The sequence below is a fragment of the Crocodylus siamensis genome, chromosome 5 (assembly GCF_052110815.1).
Source record: "Crocodylus siamensis isolate JL-2025a chromosome 5, ASM5211081v1, whole genome shotgun sequence".
In the NCBI taxonomy this organism is placed as follows: domain Eukaryota; kingdom Metazoa; phylum Chordata; order Crocodylia; family Crocodylidae; genus Crocodylus; species Crocodylus siamensis.
Window position 1 is genome coordinate 195218289 of NC_143399.1, and position 15625 is coordinate 195233913.

General features: G+C 47.3%; 1 protein-coding gene across 4 annotated transcripts in view; it reads left to right on the forward strand.

The window, feature by feature from the left end:
- PRKAG2 (protein kinase AMP-activated non-catalytic subunit gamma 2) overlaps positions 1-15625 on the forward strand; it is a 333890-nt gene that overhangs the window by 134804 nt on the left and 183461 nt on the right. The window contains exon 1 of one of the 4 annotated variants that reach the window (XM_090047731.1): positions 14374-14907. The exons of the other annotated variants lie outside the window; for them this stretch is intronic. Within the exon in view, the coding sequence (XP_089903857.1) occupies positions 14814-14907 (94 nt within the window). The 5' untranslated portion in view covers positions 14374-14813. Of the gene's footprint in view, positions 1-14373; positions 14908-15625 lie in introns of those variants that run through there. 4 annotated transcript variants of the gene reach the window in all.

Sequence of the window (15625 nt, forward strand, 5' to 3'; positions counted from 1 at the left end):
GGTATTTTTGAGTGTGCCACGTTGGAGTTGTATTGTAATGGGTTCATGCAAAAGCATAATTGGATGCCTACCTTTGATGGTGGAAGCACATGGGGCAGCCTCATTGGTTGCACTGCCCGTGGTCGTGGCAGCTGGGCTGACAGCACAGCTATGCTATTTTTGTGCCCCTGCCCAGGGTTGGTGCCTGGGGCTGGTGTCCTGGTTGTCCCTTCTTCATTACACTGTTGAGTTAATGAACTGATGTCAAAACTTTGCTGGGAAAGGATTGGCTGATAGTGAAAGCAAAGCCTTCAGAATTGAGGGATCTTGGTTTCCTTCCCAGCTCTGCCAGGCAGCCTTGAGCAAATTAACGTAACCTCCTTGTTCCTCAGTTTCCCTGGCTGTGAAAGGGAATGGCCAGAGTTCCCTGGATCCCAGGACTGCTGTAGGTATTTCTTTGTTAGCGTTTGCCAAGGGCTTGCAAGTGTGCATAATAGGTGAAGCAGAGACGCAAGGTAGCATCAGAAGGGGAGTTTAACAAAGTGTTAATTTTGTGGCAGGTGACTATATATAGGAAGCCCAGAGAGATGCAAGGAGGAGCTGAAGAGGGAGAAACACTGATTGCTGAGCGCAGTGACTCATAATAAAGACAGGCCAAACTTTCCTTAATGGTGCTGCAGCAGCTCATTTACATCTTGTATAACATTAGTTGTGGGAAAATTTGCTGAAATTTTGGCGTATATTAGTTTTTCTAAAACTGCCTGGCTCTGAGCCTGTCCATTGTTTCTGCAGCCTCTCTATCTCATCTTGGCCACTGTTGTAGTTTGAATTACTCCTGCAATAATCCACATGGAATAATTTACATTGCCCTTGAGAAGAGACTCCTTGGGGGGCTTCCCCCTCCGCCTTGGCAGCAGATAGTCAGGTAATGAGTATAGATCCAGGCAGAGTTTAGATGGAAGAAAAAACCCAGAGGCATTGGAATGACCTTAAACATCTACAAGGCACAGCCTAGAGCTGCATTTTTCTTCTGGGAATTTTAATTACTTTGCTGTTCAATAGGGCTAGGCAGGGGACCAGAAATAAGGTGCCTGACCTGTTTATCAGAGCTCTCCCTAAAGAATAGTAGCCAGGACTTACAGACAGGGCTTTTCATCCAAGGTACTTAGAGAGGGGAAGTGAATTGCCTGTAGTCGCTCAGGAAGATATAGCTGACCTGAGAATAAAACCAAGTCTCATGGGCTAAAGTACAGAATATGTTCAAAAAGCCCCTGGTGGAAAGTGCTCTAACTATTGGACTTTACTTAAAGTGCTAAAAGTCCAGCTGAGCAGAAGTGTACTTTTTTTTTTTTTTTTTTTTGGGGGGGGGGGAGGTGGGAGGCAGTGGAGGGTCTCGGCGCCTGCCTGCACTGGCCAGCAGGCGGGCAGGGTGGGTGTGCTCCCACATGCCTCCCAGGAAGCTGCTGGAGTGGCCCCCCCCAAACTCTTCCCCCCTGCTACTTGGCAATACAGCAGTGGCTGAGGGTGGGCAGGCAATGGAGCACCCCCACTGCAAGGGTCCCCCAAAGCTTGCTGGCTGGGATTTTTTTGTGGGGGGGGCTGGGTCAAGTACCTGGAGCCAGAGGTGCTCCTTCCACCCTCTGCCCCAGTTCCTGATGCAGGGAAATGCCGGGCGGGTTGCCACTGTGAAGAGGCTGGGGTTGGGGGAATAGCAGTCCCCCTGCCACAAGCCCCCTCCCCCCAACTTGCTATCTAGGGTCTTAGGTCCCTGCAGTTGGGGAAAGGGAGGGGGCTCTCTTTCCCTGACCCCAGCCTCTTGACATCGACAGCCAGAAGCTGCAGGAGGGACAGTCTGGCCTGGTGTTTCCCTACCCCAGGAACTGGGGCTGGGGGGCAGGGAGCACCCTGTCATGCAGACCTGTTGGCTTGGCTCCCCCAAAGATCCCAGCTAGCAAGCTGAGGGGACTCCCTTTCCCCCCACCCTAGCCTGTTGACAGCGGCAGGCAGCAGCTGTAGCAGAGCTGCCTGGGCCTGCATTTTGCTGTGCCAGGAACTGGAGCTAGAGGGGGAGGGAACCCCCCCTGCTGCATGGACCTGCCCTGGCCCTCTGCGGCTCCCGAGCCAGCAAGTTGTGGGGGGGGCTCTTGTGGCAGGGGGGCTCCATTCACACCCCCCACCCCAAGCCACATGGCAGCTGCAGCCAGAAGCATGCAGTGCAGGGCTGCTCTGGCTTTTTGCCACTGGGAACTGTGGTTGGGGGAGGTGGGGTACTGGGGGAGAAATCATGCTGTGAGGATCTGACTGGCCTGGCCCTCCAACCCCCAAGCCAGAAAGCTGGGGGGGGGGGGCCCTTGCAGCGGGGTGGCTTCCTTTTTCTCCATTTCTCTCCACCCCTCCCAGCCACTGCTGACAGTCGCTGGCTGGGGAGAGGGACCACCCCAGCAGCAGCTGCCAGGAGAGAGACCCAGACTCTTTCCCCTGCAGAGAGAGCCCCCTGGCTGAGCTTCAGTGCACCATGGGGCCACGGTGACTGGAGGGACAGAAATCCTACTCCCCCCTTTCCGCCCCCTTGGCCAGGCTGTGCATGGGGTTGGGATCAGAGGCTGGCACTGACTGGTGTCAATGATGGCTGAGGGGCCGGAGCCAACCCAGCACTGGGCGCTCTGCCTGAGGCTAGAGCAGCCATGCACAACGCTGCCTGGGATGGCAGTGATCGTGCTTTAGGTTAACCCTTGATGGGATCTAGCACAAACGTTTGATAAAGCAGTCTAACAGAATGTGCTCTAGGTCAGTATACATCCATCCAGGGTTAACTTAGAGCAAGATCTGCCATTTTTAAAGCACTTTATGTGCCATGAATGTCTGTTTTGTTACAGCTGTAAAGCACTTTCCACGTGCTTAAAGTGCATCAACTGTAATGTTTGTACCAAGCCTTCACTCCTAGCTAAATGCCCTGTCTGCTGGAGCAGCTCTGCTGCTATTACACCATATCTTGTCCCCTGTGTCGGAATTTTATACAGACTGAAAACAACCTTCGTGCTTCCTGGGAATATGTAGCAATAATTTCTGTTTGTGCCTTTTAAGATTGAGGTTTTAATAGTTCTGTTCCAGTCACATGCTTGTGATTAATATGACTGGCAGAGCCTTGCCAAGTCTCATTGCTAACTGCCAAGGTGATGACATGGAGGGTTTTTTTCCAAACATGCATTATATAATAACACCGAAAATATTCCATCCTCAAGTTGCTAAACTTGTCTGAGGCTCCGTGTGAGAACCTGATTCTGATGGTCCCAGTCACGACACCGGAATAATGACCAGCTTGGCTTGTGCTTTCCAGCCCCTTCTAGTGATATGCTTAACAGGTGCTTGGAAAATAAATGCTAGACTGCTGAAGAGCTGGGCTAAGCCTTGATAGACAAACAGGGTACTCGGCAGTATGGTAACAAGTTTCTGCTTTTGTTCCAGACGCTTCAAGTCTTGTAGTTAGAGAAGGAAGGCTGCTTTTGAATGTTGAAAGCGCTTTCCGCTCTAACACCTCAGCTTCATCTGTCACAGGATCTGTGAATCTGCCAGCGCTCTGTAGTTGTTTTTGAAGTAAATTCATGACATGACGTGACTCGATCATTTTTAAATTAGCTTTAGAGAGTAAAAATAAATAAACCACAGAGTAATGTGGTGCGGCCAGAAATCTTTCTAAGAGCCAGTTGGCCACCCATAAAGGAGCACTTGAATGCTGCAAAAGCATGGTTAACAGGCTCACCATTGTAGTTTTCTGGGACTCGAAATAATCTGCACAGTTTGTGTTGTGACTAGTATTATGACCAGCACAGAATCAAGGGAAATAAAAAATATCTCTCTAAAGATTTATGTCCAGGCATTGCAGGTGCACTTACGCTTTACTTTTTCTCTAATCCAGAGGCACAGCAGTGACTTCACCTGTGCCCCCCAATCACACTGCAGCCTATTTTTCTGTTTACCGTTCCTTTATTTTTGTGTTAAAAATTTACTAAGACTAAGCACTGAGTAATTTCTCTTCAATGGCAAATATCAGTTATAAATTAGTGCATATGAAACAAAAAGGCTTCCATTCTCTCTAATTGTTTAGTCCCTTCACCTTCTTCCTTTTCACTGTTGTTATTCACTGTTGTTATACTGCTATTGTGTCACTCTGTCATCTGCTGTGGCCAGGAACCTGGTCCCTTCATATGTCTGTAAAGCATCATGTAAATCTTGAGTCAGACCCACTCTGTGAATAAGACACTGAAGGCACAGACAGCTGTGACAGTTTTTTCCCTGATCAGGCCCCTGAAAGCGGTCTACAGCCTTGACCTAACACAAGTGGCTGCAGAATGCTTTAAAGAGCCTGATCCCATAACTGTCTGGACCGTCATTACACGAGGGTTCAGATGAAGACGCTCCAAAGCGGTGAACCTTTATTAACTTGTGTCTGCATGTTCTGGGAGACAGCCCAGCCCTGCTCCCGGTGCTCTTCTGAGAATGGGAGGGGGGAAGGAAGCAGAGTGAGCTCCAACCCCCAGAACGAGCTCCATCCCTCACCCTCCTAACCCAACAGATAATGTGTGTTGGGTCGGGAGGATTGGTCTAACTCATGGCACTTTCTGTGAAGCGCCATGAGTTAGACTGGGGATATAGTCCAAGCTGCACTTCTGTCTGTGCCTTGAAACATGGATTATGCAGGACCGAGCAGACTTCAGACTCCAGGGCTTCTCACTAGCATTAAGTTTTCAGTAACACTTCAGAAAAGTAAAAAATCAAATTTGCTCAGAGAGGGAGAGAACTTAATTCAATGAAAGCCCCCTCAATTGTTTCTAGCCTTCAAGCATACTTTCCAGACACAGGGCAGAGTATAATAATATTATGAGTATTTGCCTTTTCACATTACCCACCACTGGTTTGTGCAGGTTATAGAGGATTATTTCTCTGGTCAATGTGCTCTCTGCACACTCTGCCAGAACAGCATGAGTTGACCCTCACTTGACCTTCCCCAGGAATATGATCATCAGCAACAGTGGGTGGAAAATCAAAATGATCCATTCCCGGCTCTTCATAGTCCATTTAGAAAGAATGATTCAACCCGCTCCCCTATTTCATGTCCCAGCGAAGCCAGCGTTCCTTCATGAGAATTTTTTCACAAGGTTATAAATCAAGTTCCTCTCATCACAGCAGCCCCCAGTGCTTTCAGTTACATGGTATAATGAGCGCAATTCTCATTGAACAGTAGATTTGGGAGGGTCCTCAAGGGTCATCTAGTCCAGCCTCCTGCACAAATGAAAGATCCTCTTTTTCTAAACCATCCCAAACAGATGCCCCTGCAGTGTCTTCTTGAAAACCTCCAGTGAAGGGGATTCCATCACTTCCCTGGGCAGCCTGCATCATTCTTACATTTAGTAAATTTTTCTCAATGCTGTGTAGTTTCTTCCCTGCCTCAAACCATCTCATGCCTTCCTTTGATTTACACTCCTGACATCTTAGGGGTATGGATCAACACTCCTGGATACTGCCATCACCGCAGTTTGCATATTGGATGCTACTTTATTTCTCAGAGCTCCCTGGAGCATTTGGAGTAATCAGAGCAGCATGGTAGAGAAATAGCAAAGACCGGGGCTTGGAGAGTTTCACGTCATAAAAGACACCCTGCGTCTTGCACCCCACATGGATATGCCTGCCATGTTAGCACTCCAGACTTCGGCCTTTTTCCTTCTCTTTCCATGTGGTTTTTGTGGCACCATTATCGTATCATAACGTATCAGGGTCTGTGAACTCCTGAGTTCCATCACTTTCACAATGCATTATTCTCCTTTTAAAAAAAATCATACAAAGAGCACGTTTCTGCTAAGAAAATGTCTGGTCTGCTCTGTGCTTGCAGATCTCAGAAAGCTAGAAAGAAAAACCAGGGAGATTTTGAATGACTTTACATTTCCCTTGCTTTACGTATATACTAATGAATACTTTCTCCTCCATATGTCCATCTGTTCAGATTCATTTCAGGAAGGGACCCCAGGCAGTTTCTGGGTAACTAATTCTAGTAATCTTTTTGGAACTACATATGTGAGGCAGCCATGTGGGATGTAAAATTATTCGAGGTGGTGTGAACAGGATGCATTATTCTGGTGGTAATGGTGGCAGCAATGCCTAGTGGACTCTGCACTGGACTGGGATACAGGAGACAGGGATTCTGTCATGGCTCAGCCGCTGGCCTCCTTTGTAACCTTGGACGAGTCTCCTCACTCAGTCAGTAGGAACTGCGTTTCTCACTTCCACAGTGAAGATCTTTGAGATCTGATGCAAAACACCCTTTATTATGGTTATATCTATTATTGTTCTATATATTATTGTTATATGTTCTGTATATTATTGTTATATTATAGTGCCAAGGTTTTGTATTACAGCTGTTGTTGGTGTCAGGGTTTGCTCCTTTTGAGGACAGAGTCTACAGGCAAGGTTTGCTAATGAAAGGTGATTTCTATTTTATTCATGATACAGAATAATGCAGGGTCCTCAGGTCTATTTATTAGCTTAAAATTTCTGGAGGTCCAGCTTGATTTGATTGCAGAAGTGGCCAGGAGTAAGTCATTGGTTGTTTAACACCTTGATAACACATTAACTAGCAGGTGGGGAATCTGTTCCATTTCTTATTGTAGAATCATAGAAGATTAGGGCTGGAAGGGGCCAGGCAAAGCTTTGTCTAGCCAGGTCTTAAAACCTCCAAGGATGGAGATTGCACCACCTCTCTGGGTAACCTGTTCCAGTGTTTGTTTTACTGCCCTCCTAGTGAGAAATTTTTCCTAATATCTAACCTAAACCACCCTTGCTGCAACTTGAGACCGTTGCTCCTTGTTCTGTCATCTGTCACCACTGAGAACAGTTCAGCTCCATCCTCTTTTGAACCTTCCTTCAGGTAGTTGAAGGCTGCTATTAAATCCCCTCTCAATCTTCTCTTTTTCAGACTAAATAAGCCCAGTTTCCTCAGCCTCTCCTCCTAAGTCCTGTGCTCCAGTCCCCGCCCCATTTTTGTTGCCCTCCGTTGGACTCTCCAATTTGTCCACATCCTTTCTGTAGTGGGGGACCCAAAACTGGACGCAGTACTCCAGATATAGCCTCACCAGTGCCGAATAGAGAGGAAGAATCACTTTGTTTGACGTGCTGGCAACACTTCTACCAGTGCAGCCTAGTATGCAACTGCCTGGCAACAAGGGCACACTGCCTGCTCATATTCAGCTTATTGCCCACTGTCACCCCCAGGTCCTTTTCTGCAGAGCTGCTGCCCAGCCAGTCAGCCCCCAGCCTGTACTGGTGCATGGGATTGTTCCATCCCAGGTGCAGGACTTTGTGCTTGTCTTTGTTGAATCCCATGCGATTTTCTTTTGGCCCAATCCTCCAATTTGTTTAAGCCACTCTGAATCCTAGCCCTATGTTCCAGGGTATCTACTACTCCACCCTGCTTGGTATCATCTGCAGACTTACTAGGTGTACACTCAGTGCCATCTTCCAGGTCATTGATGAAGATATTGAACAAAACCAGCCGCAGGACCGACTCCTGGGGCACTCCACTTGATACCAGCTGCCAACTAGACATCAAGCCATTGATCGCTACCCTCTGAGTCTGATGCTCCAGCCAGTTTTCTGTCCATCTTACAGTCCATTCATCCAGCCTGTACTTATTCTCTAAGGTGTCTCCAAATGCAGGGGTGAGGTATAGTAGGTCAAAGCTCATCTCCTGCCTGCTTCTGTGGTCAGTGAGGCATTCAGGTGTAGTATCACTCCTTGGAGCAAAGCCATTTTAAACTATAATAAGCTGGTGCTTTAGGGCCTTACAGAACTCTCTTTGGCATTACTTTTATGTTCTGTGTATTGAAATGTGGTACAAAGTAATGTGGCATTTTTATCCGTTTTGCCCTACATGTCTGTGACTACATAACAGTCTAGCCAAAGCAGTGGCTAACAGCCCTAGATATGAAACCTCAAGGACAGGCAGCTCAATTCTCAGTGGATGGCCCCTTTCTCTGGACAATGCTTATTTTGCTGTCTGCACATTTTCTGTTTTCCTGAGCCTCTGTTGGAAAGAGCAGCATGTAAATCAAATAAACAACAGAGCCAGGCTCCTTTCATTTCCCTGGGTGACAAGAAGCAGCAATTTTCCCTAGAGTCAGAGTTCAGGAGTGAGAGAGGCTTCTTAAGCCATGAGTATTTAAGCCTTCAGGGCTGGATTCAGTACTCCCTTTCAGCCAGCATTTGCTTGACTGGGCTTCTGCAGTGAAGTTTGTTTTGCTCTCGTGTGCTGGGATAGCTAATGGGAGGAGGCACATGTTGCTGTCCGTTGTAGCTGATGTCTTTCTCTGCATGTACGCATTATGTCCAGGTTCTGCAGTGACAGGGGTCCATGACAAATATTGAGGCTAATATCTACATGAAAATGATGCTTCTCTCTGAATATCCGTAGTTATTGTTTGAAGGGACACCTGCCTAGGATTACTTTAACTTAGAGATGCTAACGGTAAGGACCATGGGTTGGATTGGGCCTGCAGTACCTTATCATGTGGCCCCTGGTGCTGTCTGTGGGTCTTGGACTGTATCTGGGCACACTACACAGGGAGTGTGGGGCTGATCTGGTGCACATTGCAGGGCCAGTCTGGGGTGTACGCTGATGTCTGTGCTTGGGGCTGGTCCTGGGTACATGCTGCCAGTTGCTCTCGGGGCTGTTGCTGTGCTCTGAGCTAGTCTGAGGACCAGCCCACTTCCACTCATCTGACCTATGGGGCCCCACTGAGTTGGACACCCCTGCTTTAACTCGTTATATAGCTCCTTCTATGGCTTGCTTGCTTTATGCATTTGACAGCACCTTGCACAAAGGCAATTTCTTCTCTTGTTTATATGGGTCTTCATATAGAAACAGGAGAAAACACAGAACAAAATGGTTGTAAAACTAAAAGTTAGCATGTGTGGAGAGGGAGAGGTGTAGGATTTTGAAACTGCTTCCAACTTTGTTTTTTCTGACCCTTCAAGTGAGTATTTTTACCTGCAAATACTGTATTTTGTGATATCTGTGTCAGCTGCAGGGTTAAATCCATACTGAGTCTGTCTGGAGCTATGTTACTGCTGTTACCACATTGTGACATCTTGTTGTACCAGCTTGGGCTGAAAGCTAAACAGCATTGTACCTGGTCACTAATTTACTGGGCGGCCTCCAAGGAGCAAGTGGGTGTTTAGAGTGGGATGTTGATAATTCAGTCTGTTCCTCTTCTTTTCAAGTCAGCATAGAGCCTCATTGTGGTGTTTAGGACACTGTATATTAAGAGATTCCTTCATCTTGTTATGATGAAATGAAAGTATTGATTTTTTTTTTTTCTGGGGATTAACATCCTTCTGACTTCTTGCGAGATTCAGAGATTGCCAGTCTGGGCCAATCTCATTTCAGTTAGGTCATTCCTGCAGTGCCAGAGATTTCTCTTGTAGTATCAAGCGTTTAAGGCCTGAGCTTTGGGGTGGTGGGGCTGTGGGCTTTACTGAAGTGCCCTGCATGAATATCAGTTTTCCGCTTTGAGCCATCCCAAGTGTTGTTATTTGCTTGGAGATTGCTCTGCTGCTAGTCCTTCAGTGGCAATAGCTTGTCCACACTTCAGTGGCGGCTGAGAGCCTTTTCCAGCCATTTGAATAGAAAGGGATGTTTCATTCTGCTCTGCCACATCCAGTGAGACTGACTGATGTAAGCTCAGTGGATGGGTCTATCTGGCGATTCCAAATCCAGGTGACTGAAGGAAGAAGCAGAAAAGGAAAAGAGAAAGAAAACAGAAAGGGAAAGCAGATTTTGATACAAACTTGTCTGTCTTCACCAACCTCTGCGCAGCCTGCATCAAGCTGTGTTCCCTCGTAGTCAGGAACTCCCAGGCACCTCTTGGGTTTGTGTCAGTCACAATAGATTTGATGGTATTATCAGATCAAGTGCTGTTTTGAAGCTAAACGCAGCCTGATTGAACTGTTTGCAACAACAGCTCCATTTCAACATTGATAATTTTCATTTAAAAAACCCAGTAACTCAATTTGTGTGCTGCGGAGCTGTGCAGCACAGTTTACTGTGGAATGCTAAGAAATAGCAATGCTTATTATGAGTATGGGACCATAGAGTCATAGAAAATTAGGGTTGGGTAGGGACCTCAGGAGGTCATCTGGTCTACCCCTCCCCCCCCCCCGCTCAAAGCAGGACCATCCCCAACTAGATCATCCCAGCCAAGGCTTTGTCTAGCTCAATCTGAATGTCCTGCAGTCCCAACTCATTGACCTTTATTGCCCTCCTCTGGACACTTTCAAGACACATTTGGATGCCTATCTTGCTGGGATCATTTAGCCCCAGCTGACTTCCTGTCCCCTGGGCAGGGAGCTGGAGCTGATGATCTTGCAAGGTCCCTTCCAGTCCGAATGTCTATGAAATATATGAAATGGGTGTTTTGGCTGAGTCAGGAATGCAGGTTTTGACTGATTAGAAGTCACCCCTAGCCCAGTGCTCCCCATTACCCTCACTTCTATTGATCATCCTGCTGGTCCATATTATAGCCCCGGGAGGGGTGGAATTAAATAGCCTAGCAGTAAGCTGTGGCTTGGAACGTGCAGAGGAGACTAGTACATACTTCGGGATTTAGAAAATATTATTATACCGTTTTACTTGTCATATTTTTCCAACCTAAATCTGTTGGCAAGAGCCTGTCAGCTCTGGAGACTGCAGTCCTCAGTATGCATGCAGCCACAGCCTCAGCAGTATACTGTAAGCCTGCACCACAGGGGTCATGAAGGCCAGAGGAGCTGCTAGGCAAGCAGTCAGTAAAAGCTATCTAGCTTCTGGATACCAAAGGATGTGCCAGTAAGCTGTAGGGAAATAATACATTCCCCTCCCTTAAGTACTGCAGTATATTACACCGCTTGATCCAGAGTCAAAGGGAGTTGAACCCATCTTCACACGTTGGGTTGAAGGTCAGTGAAAGCCCAGATGTAGCTGGTGTGCAGTATTCTTGCATATCTGGTGTCCCTTTACGGCTGTATTGAATAACAGTCATTCAAAGGGCGGGCAGGCCAAGTTTAGGCAAGGTACTTCTCTTATTGTAACTGTCTGGGTCTGTGTTAGCCAGAATGTTGACTTGCTTTCCTGGAGCCTCCTATTTTCCAAACATGTGTTATTTTGACAGAAATTTCCAAGTTTTCCAGTTGACTTTCCAGAAGATGGCTGCAGGCTGACCTTTCCCCAAACCCCCTGCAGTGTCCCCTGGCTGGGGGGAGATGGGCCACAGCACTGGCAGCTCCAATAAGAAATCATTTTTTGGCTGCTATCCATTCCAGGAACTAAGCAAGAGCCAGATGAAGCTTGAGTTTTGGGAAATTTTTAATGGAAGCGACCAAGATATGTTTGGAGACCGGTTGAGTGTGGAGTGGAATGAATTGCCATCATGGCTAATGTCTTCAGCTACTGCACCAGCTATTTTTGCACCCCCTTCCCCAACGGTAGGATCTAGGATTGCTGTCCCAGTTGCTCCCACTCAGTTAGGCCTCTGGTCTACTCTGCATGTACACAGCCAGAGTGCTTCTATGCCCACCATGACAGGGAAACATTTCACCATGTCCTGCCATTTCTGTCAGAAATATCCTTGCACCAACCCTTGGAAAAGTCTTCTGTTTTACATATGACCTGATCCAATGTCTCCCTCTTGTAACTTAGTGGGAGCACCCAATTAGTTGGATGCTCTGCAGGGACGGCTTAACCCTTTAGCGGGCCCTAGGCGGACAAATTCCTGGGCCCTGGGCCAGTTGAGACCCCCCTCCCCACCCCTGGCACTGCTGCCCATGGGGAGCAGGGCTTGGAGCTGCCGCTGCAGTAAGGCTGGCAAAGGGGAGGGGAAGGGAAAGGAAGGGAGATGGACATGGCCATTTGCACTGCTGCTGCAAAGGGAAGAACCGGCCCCCTGCAGTTCAGGGCCCTAGGCATGTGCCTAGTTTGTCTATGCATTAATCCGGCCCTGGTGCTCTGGACCACTCAGGATCAGCCTCCCTAGGGTTTTATTTATTTATTTATTTTTCCAGTTTGATAGGTCGGTGCCTCTGGAGACGTAACATGGTACAACTCCATTTGCCAACCTGCAAGCTGTGGGTCAGAGTCTCTGTACATTGCAGTCAATAAGTGGTTTGAGTTTCCAGCCTGTTGAAAACTTTGCAGTTCTGCTGTAGCTTCTCCAAGCTTGGCTGTTGATTTAAACTTTTCCTGATGTTTCCAGAGGAGCGGTTCTCACAGATACAATATGCTCTATACTAGCACAATGTCCTTTCTTGTTTCTTATTGAGGAATCTGTTGTTAAATGACATTGCCTCCTTTTCTAAGAGCTGTGGGGAAAAAACCAGCAGGGCCTGGCTGCTCTTCTTAGCTAGGGGACAGGAGCCTCCTTGGTGCAGTGGCCCTGCATGAAAAGGTCAGTGCTTGTATTTATTCTTGGCTCCTGTCCATATGGACTTTGAGAAGATTGTCTCTGTGTGGCAGTGAAACCAATTTTTATCTCATTAAAAAGGGATTTAAATTTTTTTGTCTCTAATGACATTAAGTCATTGCCTGTAGTCAGGGCATAGGAGAGAGAGGGATCATTTTGTAAGGAAGGGGAAACCCAGGGTGGCTCACTTAGTCTAAACTTGGGGCCTGTTGGCTAGCTGTTTCCTTAGCTCTCCTCTCTTCTCTTCCCTCAAATTCGTTCTAGGGTTATGGGCCTGGATTCTGCCCTTAGAAACACATACATTTCCCTCTAAGTTGTCTTTCTGAAGCATACATAGCAGCTGCTTGGACATAGTTTAACTATCTGACTGTGCAGGGCCGGGACAGCAAGTGTCTGTATTCAGTCACTGTCCAAACACCTCCCACTTTATCTTCATCATACATAATATGGAGAGTAGGTCTTGGAAGATGCAACTTTCTCACAAAATCATGGGGCCTCTATGCAACCAACCAATGTGTTTGTCAAGAGAAGTAAGCCATGGATCGTCTTCTGAGATGCCCTGTAGCACCGCAATGCACCCCTCAAGATCTGGCAACTTCAACACCGGAAGCAGTGGCCTGTGCAGAATATTGGGAACGGACCACATAGAAAGGCTGGATCGGAGACACGATGAAGAAGACATAATACAGTAGTAATGTTCTGGTAGAGCCTTGGGATCCCAGTTCCCATGGTGTTGAGCACCACGCAGGCACATTGGGCGACGGCCCCTGCCTCAGGGGAGTTAACACTGCAGTTGAGGCATGAGTGTGGATGATGCAGTTATGGCATGTGATGATGAAGAAGAAGGTACTGAGATCAGAGCAGGGGGTTACATGGGGCAGCCACATTCAGGCACACGTGCAACCCGGGCTTGCTGCTTTTTTAATTTAACAGTTACATTAAAAAAAAAAAATTGCTAACATCAGCTGCCCCTGACTGACACTGTCATTACTTGGGGAATTTCTTGTCTGGGTCTCACAGAAGGGCTTGGAGGACAAGGTTAGTTTAAGGAGGGGGTGCCAGGTAGCACTGAGCACCTAGTGGAGTGTAGGAGAGGTGCAGGCACTGAAAATCGGGTTGTTTCTACAAAGCAGGTGCCACTGGTGCTGGGTCTCCATGTTCAGAGCAGACCTGGCCACCACCCAGGGTCCTGGAGCTGTTTGTTTTACTCCTGCTGAGGAGCTAGCCCACAACGGCCTGCCCTTCCCTACAAAAAACAAGTCCAAACCTAGAGGCCCCAAGTCAAGCACTGTCCCTTGGTGTAGCATAGAGATCTCGGCTTTGTGTCTTGCTCGGTAACTTTGTTTAGAAAGCTTTCCGATGAATGTGTGAGAGAGCCAGTGGTCATGCGCAGCCTTTTCCACGTTGAGCAGGGCACTGACGGAGGGCAGGCGGTTTGTCAGGCGTTTCTTGTGTACAGTACGAGGCTGTGTGGGGAGAGGGTTTGTTGTTACAGAAAAGCCCCAGCCCGCGTGCAGTCTCCTATTTCCGAGAGATGATCACCCTCCCTTGCTGAGACTGGCAGGGCTGCATTCCCATTAGTCATTAGTCCTCGAGGGGCTTGACGTTTCTTAGCTCATCAGTCAGCAGCCAGACTATCCTGTCCCTGTAAAGACCTAGGACGCATGAATCAAAATAGTTGTGTGATGTCATGTCACAATGTGAATATGCCCTGACCAATTGGTGCCAAGAATTGTCTGTACAGCGTGGTTTCCTTTTACAGTCTCTTTAAAGAGACATCATGCAGAACTGCACATGACAATTCCCTTCAAGAGGGCTTGTGCCTTTTTTGCATATTGAGTAATTTTTAAAAGGGGGGAGCTTATCAGCCCATTACTGACCTCTTCTGCATAAGCTGATCCACTCTGGAAATTCTGCTTCAGTCTCTGAAACTTCCTGGCTGCTTAAGGCTAAGAGCTGCAGCTCCAGTGGCTGCAAGCACCACAGGCTTTTGAACCTCTCTTGGTATCCGCAGATACTCACTGACTGGTTACTGTCCAGTAGGTGTTCCAACTGGGAGTGCTTTATACATGGAACCGGGCCACTTAGGAGCTTATTGCCATGAAGATATGAACTGATTTGCCTTGGGGCTGCATTTCAGGATTCCACAAGCTGAGGCTTTTTGGAGACACGTGATTTTTCTGTCGACTTTTGGGACTTTTTTTGGCCTCCCTTGACTGCCTGCTGACCTGACTTATTCACCTGCCCTCCTTGTTTCCCTGACTCATTCCACCTTTTGCTCAGATCCGCTCTCCCTTCTTCAATCCCGGGTATGACTGACAGCTGCAATTGCTTTGGTGCTCACTACAGCTCATGAAGCGTTTTGGCAGTTTTAGAGGAAGCAAGAAACGGAAGGACCAGTGCAAAAGCTCTGAGAGACGCCAGTCTGAACCTCATGGCCTTTTAGGTAGGGAAACTACAGTGCTAACCATCAACATGGGGACAGATTATTCTTTGTGAACAGGGCTTGTCTGAGTATAAAGCATTAAAGCAACTTTCTGTTCCCGAATGCCATTGATTCAATTGTGTAATTGCTGTGATTAGGTGTTTATGGGGATGTTTACACAGTTTGGCACCTGACATGAAAAGCTAAACTAAGCTATTGTCTTTAGTATATGCATCTAAACCAGTAGATAAGGAATTGATCTTCCAGATTATTTTTTTCCAAGTGGCTTTACTGTGTTCAGATTATTCTAAACTGTGAAGTTCATCCTAAAGGAGCTGTTGGATTGTAAATTTTACATTTGGGGATTGTCTTCCTTGAAAACAGAAAATTAACTCTAGTGTTACTTTAGTAAAAGTTTGAATGACGTATTTGCTGAATGAAAAGGTAAATGTTAAGCGTTTCAGTTTTTGTGGAAGATTAAAACTCTATTACGTGCTAGAAGTGACCTCTTTTTTTAAGCCCTCTCCTTTTAAGACTGCACTTTCCAGTAGAGTCATGTTGGATCTTTAATTTAAGACCAACCTCTGTAAGACACTAATGGTTGCTGGCGATTGTGTGCGTGTCTGTGTGTGCGTGCTGGAGGGCGGGTATAGCACGAGTTCTGTTTGAGTACCAAACCTGGCAACAAGTTTCAGAGATGAGTGAGTTGGCTGGCATGCCTCCGCCACTCTGGCATGCA